The sequence below is a fragment of the Urocitellus parryii genome, chromosome 5 (genome assembly GCF_045843805.1).
Source record: "Urocitellus parryii isolate mUroPar1 chromosome 5, mUroPar1.hap1, whole genome shotgun sequence".
In the NCBI taxonomy this organism is placed as follows: Eukaryota; Metazoa; Chordata; class Mammalia; order Rodentia; family Sciuridae; genus Urocitellus; species Urocitellus parryii.
The window spans coordinates 4,585,707-4,608,184 of NC_135535.1; the positions used below are offsets into that span (position 1 = coordinate 4,585,707).

The 22,478-nt window shown below is 43.8% G+C and overlaps 1 protein-coding gene across 1 annotated transcript; it reads right to left on the reverse strand.

Moving 5' to 3' along the window:
- Positions 1 to 510: 510 nt before the first annotated feature.
- On the reverse strand, positions 511 to 21,392 carry Nup50 (nucleoporin 50). Its single transcript, XM_026394351.2, has 8 exons — positions 21,047 to 21,392; positions 18,377 to 18,455; positions 14,554 to 14,637; positions 10,265 to 10,448; positions 8,526 to 9,191; positions 6,834 to 6,915; positions 4,994 to 5,112; positions 511 to 4,140 (listed from the first exon to the last, which is right to left on the reverse strand). Exons 2-8 carry the CDS (start codon positions 18,443 to 18,445, stop codon positions 3,938 to 3,940), a joined length of 1,407 nt encoding a protein of 468 aa, XP_026250136.2. The 5' UTR covers positions 18,446 to 18,455; positions 21,047 to 21,392; the 3' UTR covers positions 511 to 3,937.
- Positions 21,393 to 22,478: the final 1,086 nt, after the last annotated feature.

The following is a 22,478-nucleotide window of genomic DNA, read 5'->3' on the forward strand; positions in this document are numbered from 1 at the left end:
AATTCCAGAGTACTGCTGATTACGGAATTTAATCTTGTAGTTTTCTAAATCACCCCGTATTTTAAGTGACATAAATTTGCAATGTTTTCCTTGATCCTTTTTGTTTCTGCAGTGCTGGGGACTGAGCCCAGGGCCTTCAGCGTGATAGGCAGGCGCCCTGCCACTGGGCAACGCCCCGGCCCAGGTTTCCTTTTCATTGAGGAGGACCAGGAGAAGCCGTGACCACGGCATCATACCCGTGTGCCAGCCAGTCAAGGGCCTACTCCTACTGTTTTTAAAGCAATCTGATATAGCCCAAGGCCTGAGCGACTTTGGGTGGCCTCGTCCCACCCACAGGAGTCTGATACATACACAGGTCTCTAGATTAAGCACACGTCCCTGGTCATGCTGTCTGGGAGGCTCCTGCAGCTCCTCGTTCTCTCCCTTCCATTCTACCTGAGTAGTATCCAGGCCAAGTGTACCAGAGAGCAACATACAGTGTCAAACGCAGTGGCTTTTGTTTACTTCCCATTTATTCACATTTCATGGATTAACACTCCCTCAACGGGATCATTCAAAACTAATACAAACTGAGATTATGTTTAACAATTCAAGTATTTTAGTCTTAGAAAACAATTTCCTATTTAAAGTAAAAACAACAGTTTATCCATTTGATTGCTAAGAAGTTCTACATCTCCCTTAGAGTGGTGTCCGCATCAAATGGAGAGTCCTTAGTCCTCACCATGGAGGCCTCTGGCTAGGAACTCACAGAGCCTGTGCTCAGTGCACGGTTGGAAGAACCAAAGGCCAGTCGACAGGCTGCTGCCCTCTACAGGCTACAGGACAAGCCGTGTTTCCAGGATGAGAAGGTGCGAGGACGCCAGAGTCCGAAGAGCCCTCTAACCCATCACACCTGCACTGCGACTCCACAGAGACACCAAGGACAGCAGACCTCGACCCGACAGCACACTGAAAGGCTCTCTGTGAACACCTGTTCTGAATTCTAGTGCTAAGGTGGAATATTTTCTCTCCAAGAACAGGCATTATTATTACTTTTTTTGGCATGCAGCATAGAATATGATTTAGAATTGAAACTGTAAAACATAATTCTCTTCAAGAAAATCAGTCCACAGTCAGACTTGGCCTCCCATGTAAAACACTAAAGTTCTTTTAAAACCAACGTTTCCAGTGTGATTCTACTAAGGCGGGCGGCATAACACTCAGCCTTCTGCCTCCTGGGAATGGCAAGGACCCATCAGTTTTGGGGGAAAAAAAGGCCACGGGATACTTAGCACAAAGTAAAAAGCAAACAGTTTATCCATTTGATTGTTAAGAAGTTTTGCATCTCCCTTAGAGTGCTGTCCGCATCAAGTGGAGAGTCCTTAGTCCTTACATGATGGCCACTCAGCGCAGGATGGGGAGAGAAGACGCTGACAGGCTGCGCCCTCTATAGGTTTTGCTGCAGAACAAGCCAGGTTTCCCTAGAGCTCCCACTTCCAGAATGAGATCAAGATGAAATCTGACTTAGAATTAAAAATGCCGTGTGACCAGTGCGTGCACACACGAGCCCAGCTTCAGGTCTCGTACACGAGATACAAGTTATGGATTTTCAAACCAAAGATGGAAATTTTCAGTCCATATTGAACATTCCAAAGTCTAACTTCTAACATTTTGTTAGAATATATCAGACTAAAATAACCCACAGGCTAGAATTAGTTATTAACACACAGTAGAGAAAAACTGGGTAAGCCCTCCAGGGGCCCCTAACCCCAAGCAATATATAAGGTGTTGGATTTTATCATAAAATACACTCATACTCAGGTTCATTTATATGAATACACTAAGTGGGTCCAACAAGATCCTAAAGCATAAAAATTTTCAAGAAAATATCACATTTTGAGTCGAAGCATCATTTTCCCCTATAATTCTCACTTTAATAGTGATAGTCTTAGCAGCAAAAATTTGCTGGGAATGTTAGGACAAAGAAAGCCACACACATCCACTAATTTAAAAACAAACCTGGTGTCAGGGAAGGAGGTTAGAAGGTGACACAAGCTTTCATGCTGCTTTTGTAAACACCTATGACACATGCTCCCCCCCACGCCCCAGGACACTGCTATGCTCCTCTGCGGCCTGAGAGTGAGTATGTGGGATGGTGCCAAGGCAGCAGGTGAGGCTGAGCAGTCACATCCTGAAATTTGTCCCCCTATTACCTTTCATTTTTCAGAAAGTTAATATGAATAGGGCAGGGCCAGTGTCATTTTAACAGTATCAACCACTTGCTTACCATAAATCATCTTTAATGAAAACTCTTGAGCATTCTCAATTCAAAGGTAAATGCAAACCTACCTGCCGCCTCCTCCCCAGGCCTCACAACAGAGTAAAAGTTGAGCCACATCCCTAACAGCACAACCAGCACACCTCTCTGCACGTATTTACTCAGAGCCACACTCTAGGCCAAATTCTCCCACTGAAATCAGAAACTGCTCAGTCACAGGCATCACAAAATCTCACCATCTCCTCACCTCAAGGGCTCCAGAGCAAGCTACCCGTGCAGAGCGCTCCACGCACCACACCTGAAGACTGCAGTTTCTAAAAGCACCCAGACCACCCACAAGTATTCTGATTCCTGTTTCCTAAGTCAGGCACATTACATACTGAAGATGAGGATTTTCAAGTGGGCAGTGACCCTGAGCCCTGAGACAGCACCAGCTGGCACTAGCACTTTCATTTTTAATTCACAAGGAATCAAAGTGGGAATTTAGACATTAAATCTTGCATGTAATTCACGTGCCCAGTCTTCAAAGCAAGCTAGTGCTACCTGACAGCTCTGGAGAAGTGACTTGATATTCCTGGGCACAACCATGGCTCCAAATGGACACACGGAGTATTTTATTCTTAAAAAAAAAGTTACTTCAGATAATAGGTGTATAAATATACCGCTGTCTAAAGTTAAAGGCAAACTTCATACACAGTTTCCTTCTCCACTACCTTAAGTTCATGTTTCCTAGTGAATTCAAACTCCTCCTACGTAAATTTTTTAGATCTATGGGGTTCATTTAAGGTACAAGTGACTATGAACACATTTTTCTTTTCTAGTGCAGTCTGACTTCACTTCTCTTCTCAAGGGTTTGATGTCCATGGTCATTTCTAGAAATGATAAGCTACCAAATTTGTGCTTTTAAACCCCATTCCTGGCAATAATCCCCTTCTATCTTAATTGTCTCTGGGGAATAAACAAATAATAGCACCTCATGAATAAAAACTACAAAACTAGATATGCAAAACCCAAGAACTCCTTCTCGAGCAACCTGCTTCCTTTTAAAATGAAAATGCAGTTCCTGAATTACAGTAAAGCAGCCCACAGGGTTAAAGGCCAATGTCTGCAAATCATAAGTTGACGACGCACACCCACAGTGAATGGTGAGTGCCCACCCTGCAGTTTGAAAACGGAACATACAACAGAGCAGAAGACAACATCGGTCACAGCATGGCGGCTGGTTCATTTGGTAGAGTGCTGGTCTCACACATCCGTTGCGCCCACGCATAAGAACCACACCAGCAGGTTTCTTCCTGGATGCCGCATCCGCCGTCAGGAAGCCTTGCCAGTGCTGGTAGCGACCCGAAACCCCACGGATCAGAAAAGCCTTTGGGAAAGCTAATCCAAACCCTGACTGCAGTCCATTAAGAAATCACTAACAGTTAGTTTAATAAACAAATGAACATTTAAAAAACTTCCAAAAAATTTCATTCGAATGTATTTTGCACAGTTGTCAGTCTTGGAAGAAGGGAGAATACAGTTCCTTGACATTGAAATAAAACATTGAAAGGTTTTATTGGCCTTAATCTTCCCCACAACAGTTATCTAGAAGTCCTTAGAAGGTCAAAGAAAAGAAAAACTAAGTTTAAAGGGAGGTGGGGGAGCAGCAACTTGGCAATGCCTCCTCCGACTTCACCTTCAGGCGCCCTTTTTCTCCAGTAAAATCCTGTGCAACTCGTCTGCATCCTCACTAGTTTTCACCCGAATCAACATGGTGGCAGGGACGGTGGCACTCTTCTCATCAAGTGGTGGGTTTGGAATGCAGACAATGAGTACATTGTTTTTCCCTGTTCGGCTACATGGCATATTGGGTGGAATCAAAACATTCAATAGTATGTTGCCTGCATTAAAACAAAGGAAAATATACATCAAAATCACATCAACTAGAGCTCCTCGGAAGCAGTCCACAGCTCGATGAGCACGAAACCCTGAAGCAGCTCAGACTCAATGGATCCCAAACTGGGAGCCATTAAGAATGCGCACTGGCTCCCTCACAGGTACTAGCACTGTCCTGGACAGAGTGCCGGGAGGTCTCTGGTGGCCCTGCCCAATGCTCCCACTCGCACACCCACCTGGCTCAGCTCTGAGAGGACTGGAGGAAGAACGAGCTGGTACGACCCACAAACAAGAACATCATCTCTGTCAGAGACCAGCACAACTTACTGGGCAATGGTGACATTATGGTGTCGTTATTATAAATTACTCAAGCCCTGGGAAGGAAAAAACACTTCCTAGAAGTTTCTCTCTGTGACACGGGCTTGTAGCCACAGGTCTAGCGATCCCGCCATTCATCTCAGGCCCTGCGGCTTCCATCTGCTGAGCACTGCTCTCCTTCCAGCAGTTTCCAGGGAAAAACGGAGGCGGGCGGACAGCGTGGGCAGCAGTGGGCTCTGATGCTTTCATCTACACAAGGCCTCCTCGGGATGGCCCATTTCCTGAACTGCCCAGCTTCTCTCTAGCCTCAGTCACACTTCTAACAAAGCAAACGAAATGATTTCCTTTCTCGTTAGTTTGAAACATGTCTACATTTCCTTACACACTGTTTCCCTATTATTCAAAACTAAGTCTTTAATGAATAAATACAGCATGACTTGGCCTGAACGATCTCTTCTTCCATTCCAAAAACACATCAATAAACCCCAAAATCTCAAGGATTAAAATCAGGGAGGAACAAGGCTGAAAAAAAATTCTCACCTAAATTGGTGTCGGCCCGTACTAAGAGCTGTGTCTTCTGACTTGCTGTAGGCTTTAAGTGCAGGGTCCCCACACCCTTCTCTTTAAATTCATTGTCTTTCTTGTAAAATAGTTTACACCTATGGAAAAAGATAACAGGTATAGTCAGGTGTTCAGTGACAAGTCAGTTTTTTCTAAAATCACTATTGTGGAAAAATCTATATTAAATGAAAGCAGAGAATAATTTTATTGATTCAGATCAACTAGGTCTGGATAAAAATCAGAAAAAGAAAATCTACTTAGACATTCTAGAATCCCTCCCCATTTTTTCCAATTGAATAGTGGATCCCCTAAAATTTCTGTATTTTCAAATGCTGGGGACTGAACCTAGGGCCGTGTATATGGCAGGCAGGCACTGTACCACTGAGCCATACCCCTAGACCGCCATAAAAATTTTAATAACTCTTGCTAAAGCCATCTTTTCTCAAGTCAGTCAAAATCATACTTAGACACCCCATGGCTCCTTGATCTGCACCTCTAGCACTGAGCTCAAGAGCTGATCTGGTCTTTTAAGTACCAGAAACAAACAGGACAAACAATCTGTCCTTCATTGCCCCCACCCTATCTTTTCCTTTATCTCTTATTTTTAAAATTTTCTTTCAGGCTCCTTCAATTTTATCTCCCAAGATGCTGAGGTAAATCTCAAATAGGCTCAACAATAGAGTAATGATATTTCATCCTAGCCTCCCATGACATTTGGTTATTAATACAACAAAACCACTGTCCGCTCATTTGATTTATTCTTAGAAAAAAATCTTAAAAAAAAAGTCAGGGTCACTCTTGCAATTAAAACTAAAAATAAGCTGGGTGGCACACACCTATAATCCCAGCAGCTAGGGAGACTGAGGCAGAAGGATCACAAGTTCATAGCCAGCCTCAGCAACACCGGGCACAGTGGTGCATGTCTATAATCCCAGTGGCTCAGGAGGCTGAGGCAGGAAGATCACAAGTACAAAGCAGCCGCAGCAAACACAAGGTGCTAAACAATTCAGTGAGATCCTGTCTTTAAAAAGAATAGAAAATAGGGCTGGGGGTGTGGCTCAGTGGTCAAGTGCCTCTGAACTCAATCTCCAATACCCAACCCACCCCTGCCAAAAAAAATCCTAAAAATAAGCAAAGGTAATTGTTGGTCCCTCAAAAATTCTTGAAAATAACTCTTAAGAATCTCAGAGGATATGATGATTTGTTAAATGGAAAACTACGGATTCATTATTAATTTTTTCTTATTAAAAACTGTACATTATAAATGAAATGGTATAAATATCTTTTAGGAAATATCTCTGTAAGCAATAATCTCATTTAATCAAGAGGAAGAAAAATTTGAATTTCCCTTCAGCTGAAAGAGGCAGCTCATTTAAAAACAAAGCAATCCTCCCCTCCCCAACCCAAAGTAATAGCCTCGTTACCAGAGGAGGCCAAAGTTCTCACAACCCTTAACAGAAGGGGTGACGGGTCACTGTGCCCAATTCTTGTCTGTAAGAAAATCCAGAAAGACCAGGTCTCCAGGAAGGGGTCAGGGACGCTTCCAGATAAGGAGCAGAAGCAAAACCAAACCAACTTTCTTCACGATGAAAGGAGAAGGGAAGAGAAGGAAGAAAAGGGGCAGGGGAAGAAGTCTGTCTCTAAAGCATGGACAGATGTGCTCAGCAGGAAATCTCCAGACCTGGCCTGTTTAAAATAGCAGGCCAAGGGTTCTCCCCGTTCTAGTTCAGAGATGCCCAGGGTGAGCTCAGGCCTCGATGAGGACAAGCTGACCCACAGCCCCCGGACTCCCAAGCCAGCTCCCCGGGTCATCTCGTACTTGGTGGAGTAGAAGGCGTCTTCTTCCTTCACTTCAGTGACCACCACCTTGGGAGGCTCATCACTCTCCTCTTCGTCTCCACCTTACAAAACATGACAACTCGGTCAAGCTCAACCCAGGACTGGAAAAGCAGCAGGAGCCTGCTACTGACCATCTAAGTCCCAACCCTGGATATCCCATGCAGGCCAATATAAAGACTAAACACACACCATTCTTTATTTTGTTTTTGGAGGGGGGAGGCCACTGCTGAATTTTAATTATTGTGTAAAAAATAATAGTTTTTATTTATATTCAGGTTATCTGCTGGAGAACTAAAATCTCAGAGAATCCTCTAATGCCTTCATCTCTAAACGCTCTTGTGACTGGATCCACAGCATGCCGAGAAATAGCAATGTCAGCAATGACAATGATAGGAAAAGTAAAGTTTTTTATAGAGGAAGTTCATCAGAGAAATTGCTCCAAAGCCAAGTGTAAGCAAGTGTGGCTTTGTCTGAATGGCCACAGGGCTCACTGCTCTGCTCCTACAGCTCCCTGGCTAACTGGGCCAGAAGGCACTTTCAGTCACGGCAGTACTCAACCTCTAAGACTCTGTTTAAGTGGGAAGGGTTCTCTGGAAGAAAAGGCAGCTGCAAGAAAACTTGCTAAATCAAAAAGCAACTCTGCATTGTGTAAATGTACAAATATGTAACAACAAATCCCACCAATGTGTACAACTATAAAGTACCAATAAAAAAGCTCGGGAGGCTGAGGCAGGAGATCAGAGTTCAAAGCCAGCCTCAGTGAAAAGAGGCACTACTAAGCAACTCAGTGAGACCCTGTCTCTAAATAAACTACAAAACAGGACTGGGAGTGTGGCTCAGTGGCTCAGTGCCCGAATTCAATCCTTGGTTACCCCCCACCCCCCCCCAAAAAAAAAGAAAGAAAAAGAGAGCCAAGAGCAGAGGGAATGGAAGGAAGGCTCTGGCTGCTGCCTGGTCTGTGGCATTGGTGCTACAGACAGAACTGTCACTCAGAACCCACCACTGACCTTCAGGAAGCTGAATTTCAGACTTGTAGGGGAACCACTGTGTTGGTTTAATTGCTGTGCTATGAGAAGTCAATCTCTTTAAATGCAAAGCCATGTGTTTGATACTTCTCAAAACCATTAATGCTAGATATATTTTTTCTTTTCGGTACCAGGGATTTAACCCAGGGTGCTTAATCACTGAGCCATTTCTCGGCCTGTTTATTTTATTTTTGTTATTTTGAGAGGATCTGACAAAGTTGCTCAAGGCCTCAATAAGTTGCTGAGGCTGGTTTTGGACTTGGGATCCTCCTGCTCCAGACTCCAGAGCTGCTGGGATTACAAGCCTGCACCACCATATGCCTGGCTACACATATTCTTTATATGTGTGTATATATTTTTTGGGGGGTGGGGGGTGCTGGGGATGGAATCCAGGGCCTCATGCACGCCAAACAAGCACTATACCACTACCTCCGAGTCCCATTTTATAATCCTTCCAACAACCCTACAAAATAGGTCCTAGGTCATTTTACAAGTAAGGACTAATAAACTTTATCCAGGACAACACAAGCAGGATGCAATGGAGTCACAATGTGAGATCCACCTGGAACGGGGAAAAAAAATATGCTTTTCCCACTAAACACAAAATTTACAAATATAAAACTTACAATGATAATCTTAAAATTTACCTTTGCATTCATTACTGCCACCTTCTGCTTGACCCTCCAATGTTTTAGCAGAAAATGGTGAAGAAACTGGTTTACTCTGGGTAATATCTTTACTAAATAAACTGGAGTTTCCAGGTGAAAATGAAAATCCAGCCGAGGGACCAGAGCTCAGTGAGCCCAAAACAGAGCTATCAATTTTCTTGCCGAAATTAAATGAGACACTTGCTGCTTCTGGTGTTATGTCGGTTTTCTTTTCAGACGCAACCTCCATTTTCTTCTCAGATATGTCCTCAGTTTTGTTGCCATGAAACAAAAATGTTGACTCTTGTGATAGTTTTGCTGAACCAAACAGGGAAGGGGTCTGTGTGTCAACTGACATCTGGCTCGTTCCGCTTTCAGAGTTTCCACTGCCACTATTGTCATGCTGTTGCTCAATAGTGGCCAGGTACTTCTCATAGTCCTTAAAGATGGGTGTCAGGTCACACAGGGGGTTTGTGTTCACGTGCTTCACTATCCAGTCCCGAACGGAGCAGTTCAAGGCCGCCAGCTGTTTGTGGTAGGTGCTCCCTGCACAGGCTGTGCTAGAAGCAAGGCTGGAGGACGAGGGCTGCGGACTGCTGCCGTTAGTTTTGGGATCTGAAATCTTTTTATCCACCAAGGCAGTTGGGCCATTTGCAGCAAAAGAACCTATAGGAAATTAAAGTTTGAACAATTTATTTTAAAACTAATTTGATGAAGCCATCTGGATTTTTACACCATTCTTCTGTCTTGTTCTGCTTTAACTATACCCTGTTTTGTTGCAGTACTACAAGCGCGTGTTTAAGAGGGAATATTTAGGATCTGGATATCAAGGCTGGTTATGGCAAAGAGCAGTATTCACTGTATGACTAACATTAAGTCTCTATATTTTTAAAGTAAAAATTTTTCCTTTAAAACAATGTTCATTTCAAACAGAACTGGCAGAAATATTGTTAGTAAAAGATTTTAATTCCCAAAGTTGCTGGCAAAAACATGTACTAAAGTAGTTCAAACTGTAACAGAAAGTACACAGTATAAAAATCAAACAGTATAAACTTTCAGAATAATTAGCTAAATAAAACCCAACCAGTCAGAATCATCACATGTTCCTGTTCTCTGTGTAAATCCCAAGAGTTCTTGACTAACTCCCTTAAAACAGGATCAGGTAATCAACACATTTTGTTCAAACATAGCCTGGGAGGGCTCTGTGACCAGGGACAGTGTCATAGGAATTCCCAGTGACCATCGTGGTAAGAAGCACACAGATCCCTTGGTACACATGTCCATAATGAATTAATGGACAAGCAGGCAAACTTTCATAAAGGGTCTATGAAGCATTTTTCCTTTTCACCTCATTTTTTTTTTTTTTATTTTGCTGCGTTTGGGATGGAATCCAGGGTGCCTCAGCCATGCTAAGCAAGTGCTCGACCACTGAGCTACAACCTCAGCTCTCTTAGGTCAATTCTGAAGGTCAGAGGTTAAGGAACTTTGCCAAGGTCATATAGTTCATAACTGGCAGAACTGAGCTCAGAATCCAGATCTGTTTTGGCTTGAAAACTTGTGCTCTGCCTATCTGCCTACTGTATACATAGCCAATATCTCCCCAAAGTTCCATCCCTGACATTATTGTTGTTTCTGCTTACAGACTGAGGACTGAGGGTTTGTACAAGAGAAACTTCTTTACAAAGTTATTTCTCCTAGATTCCATTCATATGAGGTGGCTGAGGAGGAGGGCTACTTACCAAAGGTTGCCTTAGGCTCTGCTGCTGCCCTTGCACCAGTGAAGGGAGGGGCACTAGTGCTGTTTCCATTAGACAGTCCTTCCAGAGGCTTCCCTCCAGGGCCACTACCAAATCCAGAAAACCCTCCACCTCCAGAAGGCACAACCAAGCCTTTAAAACCTTTGAAGGCTCCTCCACTGTCAGACTGCAATATGAGCAGAGAACACATGTTAGGAAAGGGCCTTTCCTATCTGCAAATAAGCAAGGAAGTGACAATATCCTTTTGACTGCAGAGCACCCAGCTTCCACAGGTAATCTGTACTTCACGAAAAACTGGTGGCGCAACCAGCACTGCATGGAAAGACTGCATTTGAAGGCCTGGCGATCCAAAGCTGGCACCTTCAGGCAGGCACCATTTACAATCAGTTATATTTTTAAAAATGTCTTGTGCATATGTAGACATAAAAGGTTAATAGAGATCAATGCAGTAAATCCACGTATCTCCCATCCAGCTTCAGAATGGTAACTGAACACACACCCAATACAACTGAATCTGAAGGAAAGATCCTTCATGTACCTTCCAAAGGCAACTTACCTAAGGAAGTTTTAGAAACATCCCATTAGGTTAACTAAAGGTATTTTACCATTGATCTCATTTCCTAGGAACTTTTGTTGTTTTCCAGTTGTTCTCAGCCTAGAGAGCTTCAGAAAATGGTCATATTTCAAATAGAGATTTTCCAGTAATTGAGCAATCCAGGGCATTTTTCTTGCTGCTTTCTTAAGTTTGACGTCTTTGACAAGACCTTTCTAGCAGCCTCTCCCCTTGTGCTAGCTTGCTCATATCTCCAACCATAGAGGATCTGGAAATGTTTGGCATTCATTAGGAAATTCTAAAGCTGCTTTCTGTCCCTGGGGGACTTCTGGAGAACAGTTTCTCAGTTTACAGTGTTTTGCTAAACTGGCCATAATTTTTTTTATAAATCTTTCATCCATTTAAAATAGTGGTGACACCATAGGGAACAACAATCTGCTTCTCCCCCAAAGAGTACAAACATAAATGTATCAACCACCATCTCATCAAAAAATCACCTCAACCAGACCTCTTCACTGTCTAGGGGCCAGTGAGCCTGAATACTACTGCATATATTTCTAAAAACACAAGTTTCAATCAACTCTACAAAATTCCAGATGTTTACTGACCACTGAAACACACTAGATTTAAAGTTACAAGATGTTTACAGCTATTTTAGAAATTACTGTAATTTAGCAATAGTAAATTAGCTCTAAAATAACCCCCCAAACTAACAAAAACCACTATTAAAAAAAAAGGAGAGACACATAAGACAGACCTTCAGAAGAGTGAGAAAAAAAACTGAATGGGATGTACTCAATTTGGCTCCTTGGGCCCTGAAACATTATGATATTCCCCAATCTCCCTGATTTTTCTTTAGGATTCATATGGAGGAAAAAATATAGACCCTTAAACTTAATTTAGAAGTTAAATTCCACAAGGCAGAGATATTCTGGATTATTTTATTATCCATGGATCTCTAGTGCTAAGATCTGTTCAATAGGCAAATCCACTATTGGGAAAAGCCACATTTGTGCTTATAGCAAATGATATGACATTATTTTTCAAATATCCAAGTTTCACGAAAACTAGAGGCTAAAAGTTATAACCCAAATTAAATTTGGATTTCAATTATCCACGTATGTTTCTGTCCTTTCCCAGTTCCAGGGCTCCCCAGGATTCTCCTTCTGCTGACCTGCTGCTGCCCACTCCTCACTATGGGCTCCTTCTGACTGCCTCTTCGTCCACTCTGGTGGTGTCTCCGCCATCTGTGTGGTGAGAACTCCCAGCACCCCATCCACCTCTCATCCGCCCTAATTCCTGTTCTGTATCCAGTGTCTTGGAGAGAACTTCACAGGATTTTCAAATGCCACATTTGCAAACTGAACTGTCTCATCCTTAATTAAGTTATTCCATCTTTCCTTGCATCTTCTCAGTGAGAGAACTACCAACATCACTCAGCTCCATACCACAACTGCCAACCAGTCACCAGTCTTAAGATAATAATGAAATCAGACCAGGAAAAAAAAAAACACCCCGGAATTAAAATAATAACAACTAAACTCAAGACATATACTTAGTAGAGTTAATGTGCTGAGCTTTAAGTGTTCTTACCAAATTTTAAAAAATAAATAAGGGCTGGGGCTGTAGCTCAGTGGCAGAGTGCTTGCCTAGCATGTGTGAGGCACTGGGTTCGAGCCTTAGCACCACATAAAACAATAAACAAAATAAAGTCATGCTATCCATCTACAACTACAAAAAAAAAAAAAGTGTGATAATACAAGTTAGTCAACTCAACTTAGCCATTCCACAATGAATACTATTTCAAAACATCATGCTGGGGCTGGGGTTGTGGCTCAGTGGCAGAGGGCTTGCCTTGCACATATGAGGCACTGAGTTCAAACCTCAGTACCACATAAAAAATAAACAAAATAAAGATATTTTTTTAAAAATTCATGCTGTACCACATTTGTTAATTGTAAAAGATAAAAATCTTCAAGCTGAAATTATTTTAAAAATAGAAGTCCTACTGGCCGTAGTGGTGCATGCCTGTAATCCCAGCACTTTGGGAGGGCGAAACAGCAGGATTATAAATCTAAATGCACCTGGGTCCAATCCCTGGTACCAAAAACAACAACAAACAAAATACAAGTCCTGACTGCTAGGTGCGTTCTGAAGAAGTCTGCATGCCATCCCTTCCTTCACTAAGACTTGTTCCCTGTCTCCTTTTTGGCAGCACTACCCTAGACAACCTTAGGTTCCCTGTCAAAGAGCTTTTACAGCTCCAGGAAATGAGGTCCTCTAGAGCAGCCATGGAGCAGAGAACGGGTACTTATCATCACTACATTCTACACGTGCACAAGCGACCACACAGAACCACCTGAGAATCAGTTTGCTATATGATTGCATTTGTCCGCCCTGAATTACACGGTGCATATATTCTAGGTAAAGACGTTTTTAAAAACTGTTTTCCCCTTAACACACACCATCATTTATGAAACACTGACTGATTCACTACGTAACTCTAGCTGTAAATTTCTTACTAATTGCCTTCCCAAAGCCTCTGTCTGCCCACCCCCTTCTTCCTTCCTTTATACATTTTCGAACTTAAAACCTATGATGAAAACCTTCAAAAATAATAAACTTTCTTTTTTTGTTTCTGTATTTTGTGGTCTCGCTGTGTTGCCCATGCTGGCCTTAAACTTTTGGGCTCAGGTGATTCTCCTACCTGCCTCTGAGGAGCTGGGATTACAAGTATGTGCCACCATGTCTACCTACTATTTCTATAATAAGGATTCCATTTTACTGTTTCTCAAAGTGAGAACAGAAAGGGAGGGGCTGGGGCTGAGGCTGAGCAGTAGCGCACTTACCTGGCATGTGTGAGGCACTGGGTTTGATTCTTAGCATCACAAATAAATAAATAAATAAAATGAAGGTCTATTAACAATTAAAAAAGAAAAATATAAGAATACAGTTCCTTTGGGACTGAAACTTGAGAATTGCAGAATGTGTGGCTAAGGAGGTTTATTCCAAAGCTGCCATGCAAGATGTCTAAAGCTGTTTCTCCTGCCTGACAATAGATATCCAAGATCACCAAAACCACACTTGTGGGTCTGGAGTGTGTCAAGGGTGAGGACTGTACTGGGGAGGAGTTCTGAAAGGTGGGGTGACTGATGAATACTGACCACATGATTCCAATTCAGAAGTTACAACTCTTCTTTTTCTGCACTGCTAAGGATCCAACCCAGGGCCTCCCTAGGCAAGTGCCCTATCACTGAGTTACACCCCCAGTCCTCATCTTTTATCTTTCTGAGCACAAGAACAAAATATCTTAATATACTAAACTAGAAAGAAAACTGACACATTTCTCGCATAGTGAAGGAACTACTCCCTATAATTTGGTCCCAGGAGTAGGTGAAGACTTGAAGACACCTTTTCCAAGTTCCCTTCTTACCCCACCCACACCACATCTCCAGCCTCTGAACTGCTACACTGGCTTTTACTCTCACGGTATCACTGGGCTTGCATTTGCCCCTACTCATCTTACTTCCTCAAATAAAGAAGCTTCCTTTAAGACATGGATGTGACATTTATTATTTTCTTCTCTCTCCCATGAGCTACACAAAGGAGTAAGCATTTTTTTAAAAAAGCATTTGTTGCTGTGATTGTTCCCAAAGGAAGAAAAGCTCTGTATTCCGAAAGAGTCAGTATTCAGTAGCAAAGCCACTAAGGCACTTACTTCAGACCCAACATTTCTCCGCTTTGCTTTCTTTATGGCTCTATTCTTCAAGACTTCCTCACTGGCCACTGAAAATGTTCCCACCTGCAGGGCATACAAATTAAACACAGAAAGATTAAGGACAAAAGGAGGTAAAATGCTGAACAAAACAGCAAGTGCAGACAAACTTACCTAATATGGCTTTAAAATACTGTTAATACTATGGAGAGGGCTTGTTAACAGAAATGGCTTACATCTACCTAAAGCAGAAGATGGAGTGTTAGGGAAGGAGAAGCGTTGGGGAAAGCAAAGGGGAAGGTGTGGATGGGCAAGAGAGGGCAAGTGGATACCATCAAAGCATGCTATATGCATTTGGGAAATGTCACAGTGAAACCCACTAATATGATTAATAATTAACAGAAAATAGTGTGTGTGTGTGTATATATATATATATATATTTTTTTTTTTTCCCTTGTGGACTCTACTTCTAGCTAGGCAAACCATCTGTCTTCTACAATATACAAATCCAAACTTCAAATTCCAATTCAAAGAGAGGAGTATACACACAACAGTTTTTGAAAAGATAAGACCATCAAAACTTTGATGCCAATTCTTCAAATATTTTGGATATATACTGGATATTATTAATAAATGCTGCAGTCTGTCTGGGCACAAAATAACGGAGCCGCCATATAGCCTTGTAGGTTCAAACAGCAACTCTTTATTCCCGAACTCTCACCAGCACTCTACACACACTTCCTGGGAATACAGTCCTTCCACAGGGCTCCCTGAGCCAATTCTTCCAGGAGAACTCAATGGGAACTCCAAAGTAGTGGGCGCCCAAAGCAGCAAGATCCACCCTAATCCCGGAGCCGCCCTATTCCCGGAGCAGGGTCACCTTTCAACCATTCCCTCTAGCAAAATGCCAGGCGTCATTCTGACTAAACTGTGGCTCTCAACAAAAGTTTAGAAAAAAATTAAAGGTTTCTTTAAAAAATATAAGCTATCATTTAAAAACAGAAAAGTATCTTAAAGATCATGAATAGCTGATGGGGCAACCCATTGTGAAACCCAGATGCCTGCATCTACTCTAATAGTTTTTAAAAATAAATTTTATTTATAACACCCCTGCCCCTTTTGTTGCAGTGCTGGTGACTGAAATCAGGGCCTTGTGCATGCTAATCAGGCACTCTATCACTGAGCTATACCCCAAAGCCCACATACACATAATTTTTAAGAAGAGTCTTGGCTGGAGGGTCACAGGTTCAAGGCCAGCCTAGGCAACTAGCAAGACACTGTCTGTCTCTGTCTCTCACACACACCTACACACAAAATAGGGTGAAGGGCTGGGGATGTAGCTCAGTGGTAGAGCATCTCTGGGCTCTACCTCCAGGACAGAGAAAAAGAAAATCCTGCCCAACTTGCCCACCAAAAGGTGCCAGAGGCTCCCAGCACTCTACGCTGACTCTGCCCTTCCATAACATGCTAAAAGTCCTATGTCTGCAAACTGAAGTTTGCTAATGATCTTTGTCTTTACTTCAACTCTTCTTTTATCCTGTAGGGCTAGAGCAAAATACTTCTTGTAAAGGAATCTCATTTATAATTACTGCAGATCATACAAAACTTAAAGGTATTCATTGTTACACCTACACAAGAGATCATTTGGACACACTTGTCCCAATTAAATGTAATTAATGCAATCCTTCCATACTCATGTCATTAGAACCTGTCCAAGTGGGACTTTTTTCATTCCTGAATATTTTAATGCCAAAGAAAATCATTATACGGTAGTCTAGATTTTACTATAGCCCTGAATGTACTTGTGCTTAGACCTGAGGGGGAAAAAAAATCCGTAACAAAGGATTCACTGGTGGCTGGAGTCACAGTTCAGTGGTAGAGCGTTTGCTTAATGTGAGGCACTGGGTTTGATCCTTAGTGAAAGAATTCCCCACGCAAAGACACTTCGCCGGGAGAATTCCAATTTTATTGCAAAAAGCTGTGTGCTTATATAGAACTAAGGGGGAGATGGTAGGCCTTAGATAAATGGCAGGCCACCCGTTTATTGGCAAGTTCTTCCAGATATCAGCTCCAGAGCCCAGGAATTAGTTCTCATTGGGGTTAAGGTTCCCCGCCAGCGAGATTTGAAATTGGCGCCAGCGGGAGAGTTCACACGGGAGGGAACTTTTCGTGCCACTGCAGAAAAGAAGAAGGTAGGAAGAAGAAGTCCTTAGGCGCCATGTTGGGGTTTTTTCTCTGGGGTACGGCTGCCGTTTATACTTTTCCCAACACTTAGCACCACATAAATAAAATAAAATAAAAATAAAGGTATTGTGTCCATCTTTTTTTAAATAGTTGAACACAATACCTTTATTTTTTATTTATTTTTATGTGGTGCCAAGGATTGAACCTAGTGCCTCGCATGTGCTAGGCGAGCACTCTACCACTGAACCACAACCCCAGCCCTGTGTCCACTTCTTAAAAAAAAAAAAAAAAAGGTTTTGCTGGGGTCAGTGGCACAAACTGTAATCTCAACAGCTCAGGAGGCTGAGGCAGGAGGATTAGAGTTCAAAACCAGCCTCAGCAACTTAGTAAATTCCTAAGCAACTCAGTGAGACCCTGTCTCTAAATAAAATACAACAAAGGGCTGGGGATGTGGCTCGGTGGTTAAGCACCCCTGGATTCACTCCCCAGCATCAAAGAAAAAAAGAAAAAGACTCAATTCCAAGTCAGCCAGGCATGGTGTCACCACCTGTAATACTAACTACTGGGGAGGCCGAGACAGGAGGAGCACAAGTGTAAGGCCAGTCTAGGCAACTTAGCAAGACCCTGTTTCAAAATAAAATTCTAAAAAAGGGGCTGGCAATGTAGCTCAATGGTAGAGCACTAACAGCACACATGAGGTCATGGGTTCAATACCAAGTACCAGAAACAAAACAAACCACATCAAAAACATACACAGAAAAACCTTCAGTTAAAGGTCCTGTGAAAACATTAACACACTGTGATTTTGGTTCCCCAAAACCAAATAATTTTTTTTTTTAAAAAGTAAAGTATATCTACTTCTAAAGGCAAAAACAAAAGTAACAGAAAAGATTGATTCAGAAAGGAAGATATTAGTCAAAGAATAAGCTTAGAAACACTCCTGTAAAATTCTTTTACCTTTTTTCTTTTCCTTACTTAGACTATGTTATAAATTTGAAAGGCTAAAAACTTGGCTACAGATGTCCTGAGTGAACTGGCCTAGCAGTATCAACTGCTGGTGAGACACTAGAAATGCAATTACATTTTATTCTTCCTAAGAGAAACATGGTGAGATTTATTCAGGGAAGACGATTTTCATTTTGCTTCTAAAGAAACTACAGACTAGGAATTCTATTACTAATAATGCAACTGCTGGGGGTATCAGCTCTACCATGAGAATAGGAACAAGAAGAATTTGAGTAAGGCAAACAGCCTCAACTTCTGAAACCTAAAGTGACAGGGACAGCAGCCTGAGATGGTGATGCGTTTCCTACCTGAGTGCCAGCACTGAGCTAGCCTCATGACCAGATCACTTAAGTCACTCTTCAGTCATGACTAAAATGACTTACTCAAAATCATGGGTTTTGAATGCTGCCAAGTATATGAAATTCAGGGGGAAGGTGCTTTTCCAAAGAATATTTTAGGAACAGGCACTAGTGGAAAAGCACACAAGTCACAAGAAACCACAGTACCACCCATTTGGGATGTTCTTAAAATGTCTGACTTAATTCTACCACAATTCTTCAGGAGGAACCCCAAAATGAACTAAATGTAGGTACAATAAGAAATCATTCTGGGGGAAACTTTTTTTTTTTTTTTTTACCTCTTCAGCTTCATCTTCTTGGTCCCAGTTTCTATCTGTCAATTCCTTCTCGGCAATTCTTTTGGCCATTTTTCCGAATCTAAATCACAGAAAACAGAGGAAAAAAAATGTAAACTTTCTAGATCAAGATATGGCTTTCACAAAGAACTATAAAAATTAAGAATTTTAAAAATTCACTCTAGTAAGAAACAAAAACATTAGTGATGCCAGTAGAAACTGATTCAATATGGATGCACCAACATTCTGAGAATGTGTAGTGCTTCAAAAACAGATCATCAGCTTAACTTTTCTAATGTCATAGCCTTAGGGGAAAGGGTAGGAGTTGGGGAACTGACAGCATTACTTCAGCAGTGGATTCAATCACCTATCCACAGAGTGTGCTTGTGTCCATCCCTTTAAATTTGCAATTATTTCCTGTCCTAACATCACATCCATTGCTGTTTAAGAAGTAACAACAAAAGAAAAAACAAAACAAAAAACTAGAACTGAGAGCTTTGTTTGGGGGTAGACTGGTTTCTTTACTAATTCACCTGCCAAGTAGACAAAAAAAAAAAAAAAAAAAAACCCTTCCCATTTAATTCTTAGTACCCTCCAGGGCTGACTAAACTTGCTTGAATTGCTTCCTGAGTTTGTGCTCAATACCACAACCTATGAGATTAAGCTTCCCAAAATATCCAAGTCATTAAGACACAAATTCATAGATCACCTACTGCTATAGAACAAAATTCAGATGTTGATATTCCAAAGTCCTCCAAAATCTAATGACTAAGGGCTTTCAGCTTTTAGTAAATCTTTAATAGTCTTTGAAATCTCTCTTACAAGCATGTTCTTTTTTTGTAATTATGGAATGAATGATTTAAAGTTCAAGATTTTAAAATATAAAGTATGAGATTTAGCATATAGTTTCCAGCATCACCTGAGAGTCTTCTCTTCTTAATGCCTCCCCCAAAACACTTGGTCAATTTCTGCTATTGATTTTTTCACAGAAACAAAAACAAATAGAGGAATAGATAAAATTCCTTACTGAACTATTCAGACTGTCTCTGGATTCTTCCGGCTATTCATTAACTTCGCCACCAGAGGGCGAAAGAGGTGAGAGGTTGGAATGATAATGTTATCAAAGATTTAACTATGGGGCAAAAGGGGTGGAGTTGAAAAAGGAAAAAAAGGTAGTAAGAAAATGTTGCTGGGTGCAAGGGTGGTGGTGTACAATCCCAGTGACTAGGAAAGTTGAGGCAGGAGGATCTCAAGTTCAGGCCAGTCCTGAACTTGCTTTAACTTGCAAAGTCAAAGTTAGCAAGACCCTGTCTTGAATTAGAAAAAAAAGGGGTGGGGGCTGGTAGTAGGTTTCAGTGGTAGTAGGTCCCAGGATTCAATACCCAGTATTGGGGGGCGGGAGGTAAGTTTAATATCTATCTAACTCACACCTATACCTTTAGAGATAACTGGCAGAGTAAAACAAGCTAAATTAATGTAGTAGCTTTCATTTTCGAGCACACTTATCAAGTCAGCATAACCAGAAAGCAGGGAGGTTAGTTTTGCCTACTGAAATTCTCAAATGGCCCAAGCTGTTCAGCTCCTAGAGGTTCTATCTGTTGTTGAATTAGCGATCTTGGGCACTACATATATGAGAAAACCCAAGAGGCTGGCATCTGATTTTGCCATTTTCTAGCTGTGAGATTTTTTTTTTTTTGAGAGAGAGAGAGAGAGAGAATTTTTAATATCTATTTTTTTTTTAGTTTTTGGCGGATACAGCATCTTTGTTGGTATGTGGTGCTGAGGATCGAACCCGGGCCGCACGCATGCCAGGCGAGCGCGCTACCGCTTGAGCCACATCCCTAGCCCCTAGCTGTGAGATCTTGAGTAATTAATTTTTCTGCCTCAGTTTCTTTATCTGCAGGGCAGGGAAGAGTTCATTAGGAACATTAAATGAGATAAAGAGCCTAGTTACAACAGTGCCTGGAACAAAGAAAGAGCTTTATAAGTATAATTGAAGAAAAAAGTTTTGTTAGAAACAGAGGCTATTTTTTCCCCAAAACTTAAAAGTCGTAGTGTAGAAAAAGACAGTTCCAATAAGCGCCGGACTTTAAAAACCATTTTACCAAGTTCGCATGTTATTCCAAAGCATGTCACGAGATAAGGCTGCCCTTTTTAGACACAGAGAGGGGACTGATACACCTGTGTGCAATGGAGCAAGGCCAGGCGCCCAGGTCCTGGGCTGCGGTTACGGCGCACACAGGCGGGCCCCGGGGGTGCGGCGGCAGACCTCCGCGACGACGCCGCGTGCTGGGAACCCGAACGTCCGGGTGACAGGGGGCGCCTCGGCCCCGGGAGGACGCCTGCAGTGGCGCCTCCGAGAAGAGATCTGACCCGGACGGCAAGGCACCTGCTGGAGGACGAGGGAAGAGGCCGCCCGCGACGCCGCGGAAGACCCGCATCCCCACGCCGCTGCTCGGAGGCCGGGCGACGGCGGGAAGCGCGGGGCACGGCGGGGACGCGCCTGAGGGAGGCCGCCGCCCGCCCGAGCTGCGCCGCCGCGTCCCGCGCCCCGCCGCCGGCCCCGCCGGTCCCCTCCGCCCGGGTCCCGCACCTCCCCGTCCCGGCCCCGCCTGTTCCTTCCGCCCCCGGCCGGCCCCGCACGTCGCCGCCGCCCTCCACCTGGTCCCGCACCTCTCCGGCGGCCGCCGCAGCTCTCGCTGGCTCGTGGGTGGGGCGGCGAGCAGGGACGCGGCGGCGATGGCTGCGCTCGGGGCCCAGGCGGCGGCTGGCCGCTTCCGGTGCGCTGAGAGCCTCGGAGGACTTGGTGGCCAGCAAGCCCGGAGTCTCCAACACCATGACCCCCGGGGGCCGCGTGTCTGTGAGCTCGGCACCGAGACGCGGAGACATCCACTAAGCCAGAGACCCCCAGGGAAACGGCGGGGAGCGCAGTCTAGGCCGCCATTTTGTAACTCGAATCTACCCCTCAAACCCGATTCGAAAAAAAAGGAGAAACGCCCGCGTCCGGGCACTGCGCAAGCGCGTCCGAGTTGGGGCAGAAGCACCTCCTTCCCCAGGCCGCAGGGCGTCGCGCGGCGCATGCGTCCAGCGCGTTGGAAACGGTCCCCGGGAGGAGCGCGCCCGTCGCACGCATGCGCACACGCCTTGGGCGGCTGCGGCGAGGTGGCCGGCCGGAGCTCACGCGCCCGAGTGACGTGTGGGCCGCCTTCGCGTTCAGGTCGGTTCGCGAGGAAGTCGCTGCTGAATCTTCGGCCGGCTGGTGCGGGGCGAGGAGCCCTGGAGGGCATGGTGGGGCCCCCGTCGCGGTGAGCCTCGCGGTGTCCCACCTGCCCCCGCCGCCCCCGTGGGGAGGAGGTGGGGCCTTTGTGACGTCTTGGCGTGGGGGGCTGCGGGGAGAGGAGTCGGGCCTGCGGGCGCGGCGTCCCCCCAGGGCTCCGGAGGTGGGCAAGCTGTCGGGAAGGAGCGCTTTAGAGCTGTGTTTTTATATATATATATATATATGTCTGCTCTTAGTTGTTGATGGACTTTTATCGCTTACTTATATGCGGTGCTGAAGCCAGATTTAAAGTTAGGCAGTCAGTGTCGTTAGGTAAATCGGGTCTAATATTCCGTAAGATCTAAAATGGAGGCCACGGAATAAATCCCGGGAAACGCAGGACAACTCATGGAATGTTAATGAAGTCCTAGGCCCAAAGTCCATCCCAAAGAAATGTTAATAAGTCCTTCCTGCCCAGATTACTTCTTTGGCCCACCTGTGTCCTACCCCTCGGGCCTTCCAACCTACATTCCATCACTGAAAGAACTATAAAAAGGGGAGACAACCGCACTTCCACGCATTCCACCTCTTGGGTCCCCTTCTTTCTCCGGGGGAAGTCTTTTCTGCTGTCCTTTAATAAACTTCTAATTTCTACTCTGACCTTGCCTCCGTGTGCTTCTCTGGTGTTATTCTTCAACATTGGGGAAGCAAGGACTCGATGACTAACAGTGCCAGGCAAGCGCTGTACCCCCCGAGCCCCCGCCCAGCACTGGGGTTCTCAACCCTTTTGGCAAGGGTATGGAGAGTCTAAGGACGCTGCCAACAGGCCTGGAGAAAACGGGGCTCTGC

Excerpts from the sequence above, each read along its gene's own strand:
- Nup50 (XM_026394351.2), bottom strand. The coding sequence starts at position 18,445 with ATGGCCAAAAGAATTGCCGAGAAGGAATTGACAGATAGAAACTGGGAC. Across the intron at positions 5,113-6,833 it reads GACGCCTTCTACTCCACCAA|GTGTAAACTATTTTACAAGA; the intron begins GTACGAGATGAC and ends CTTTTTCCATAG. Across the intron at positions 4,141-4,993 it reads ACGGGCCGACACCAATTTAG|GCAACATACTATTGAATGTT; the intron begins GTGAGAATTTTT and ends GTTTTAATGCAG.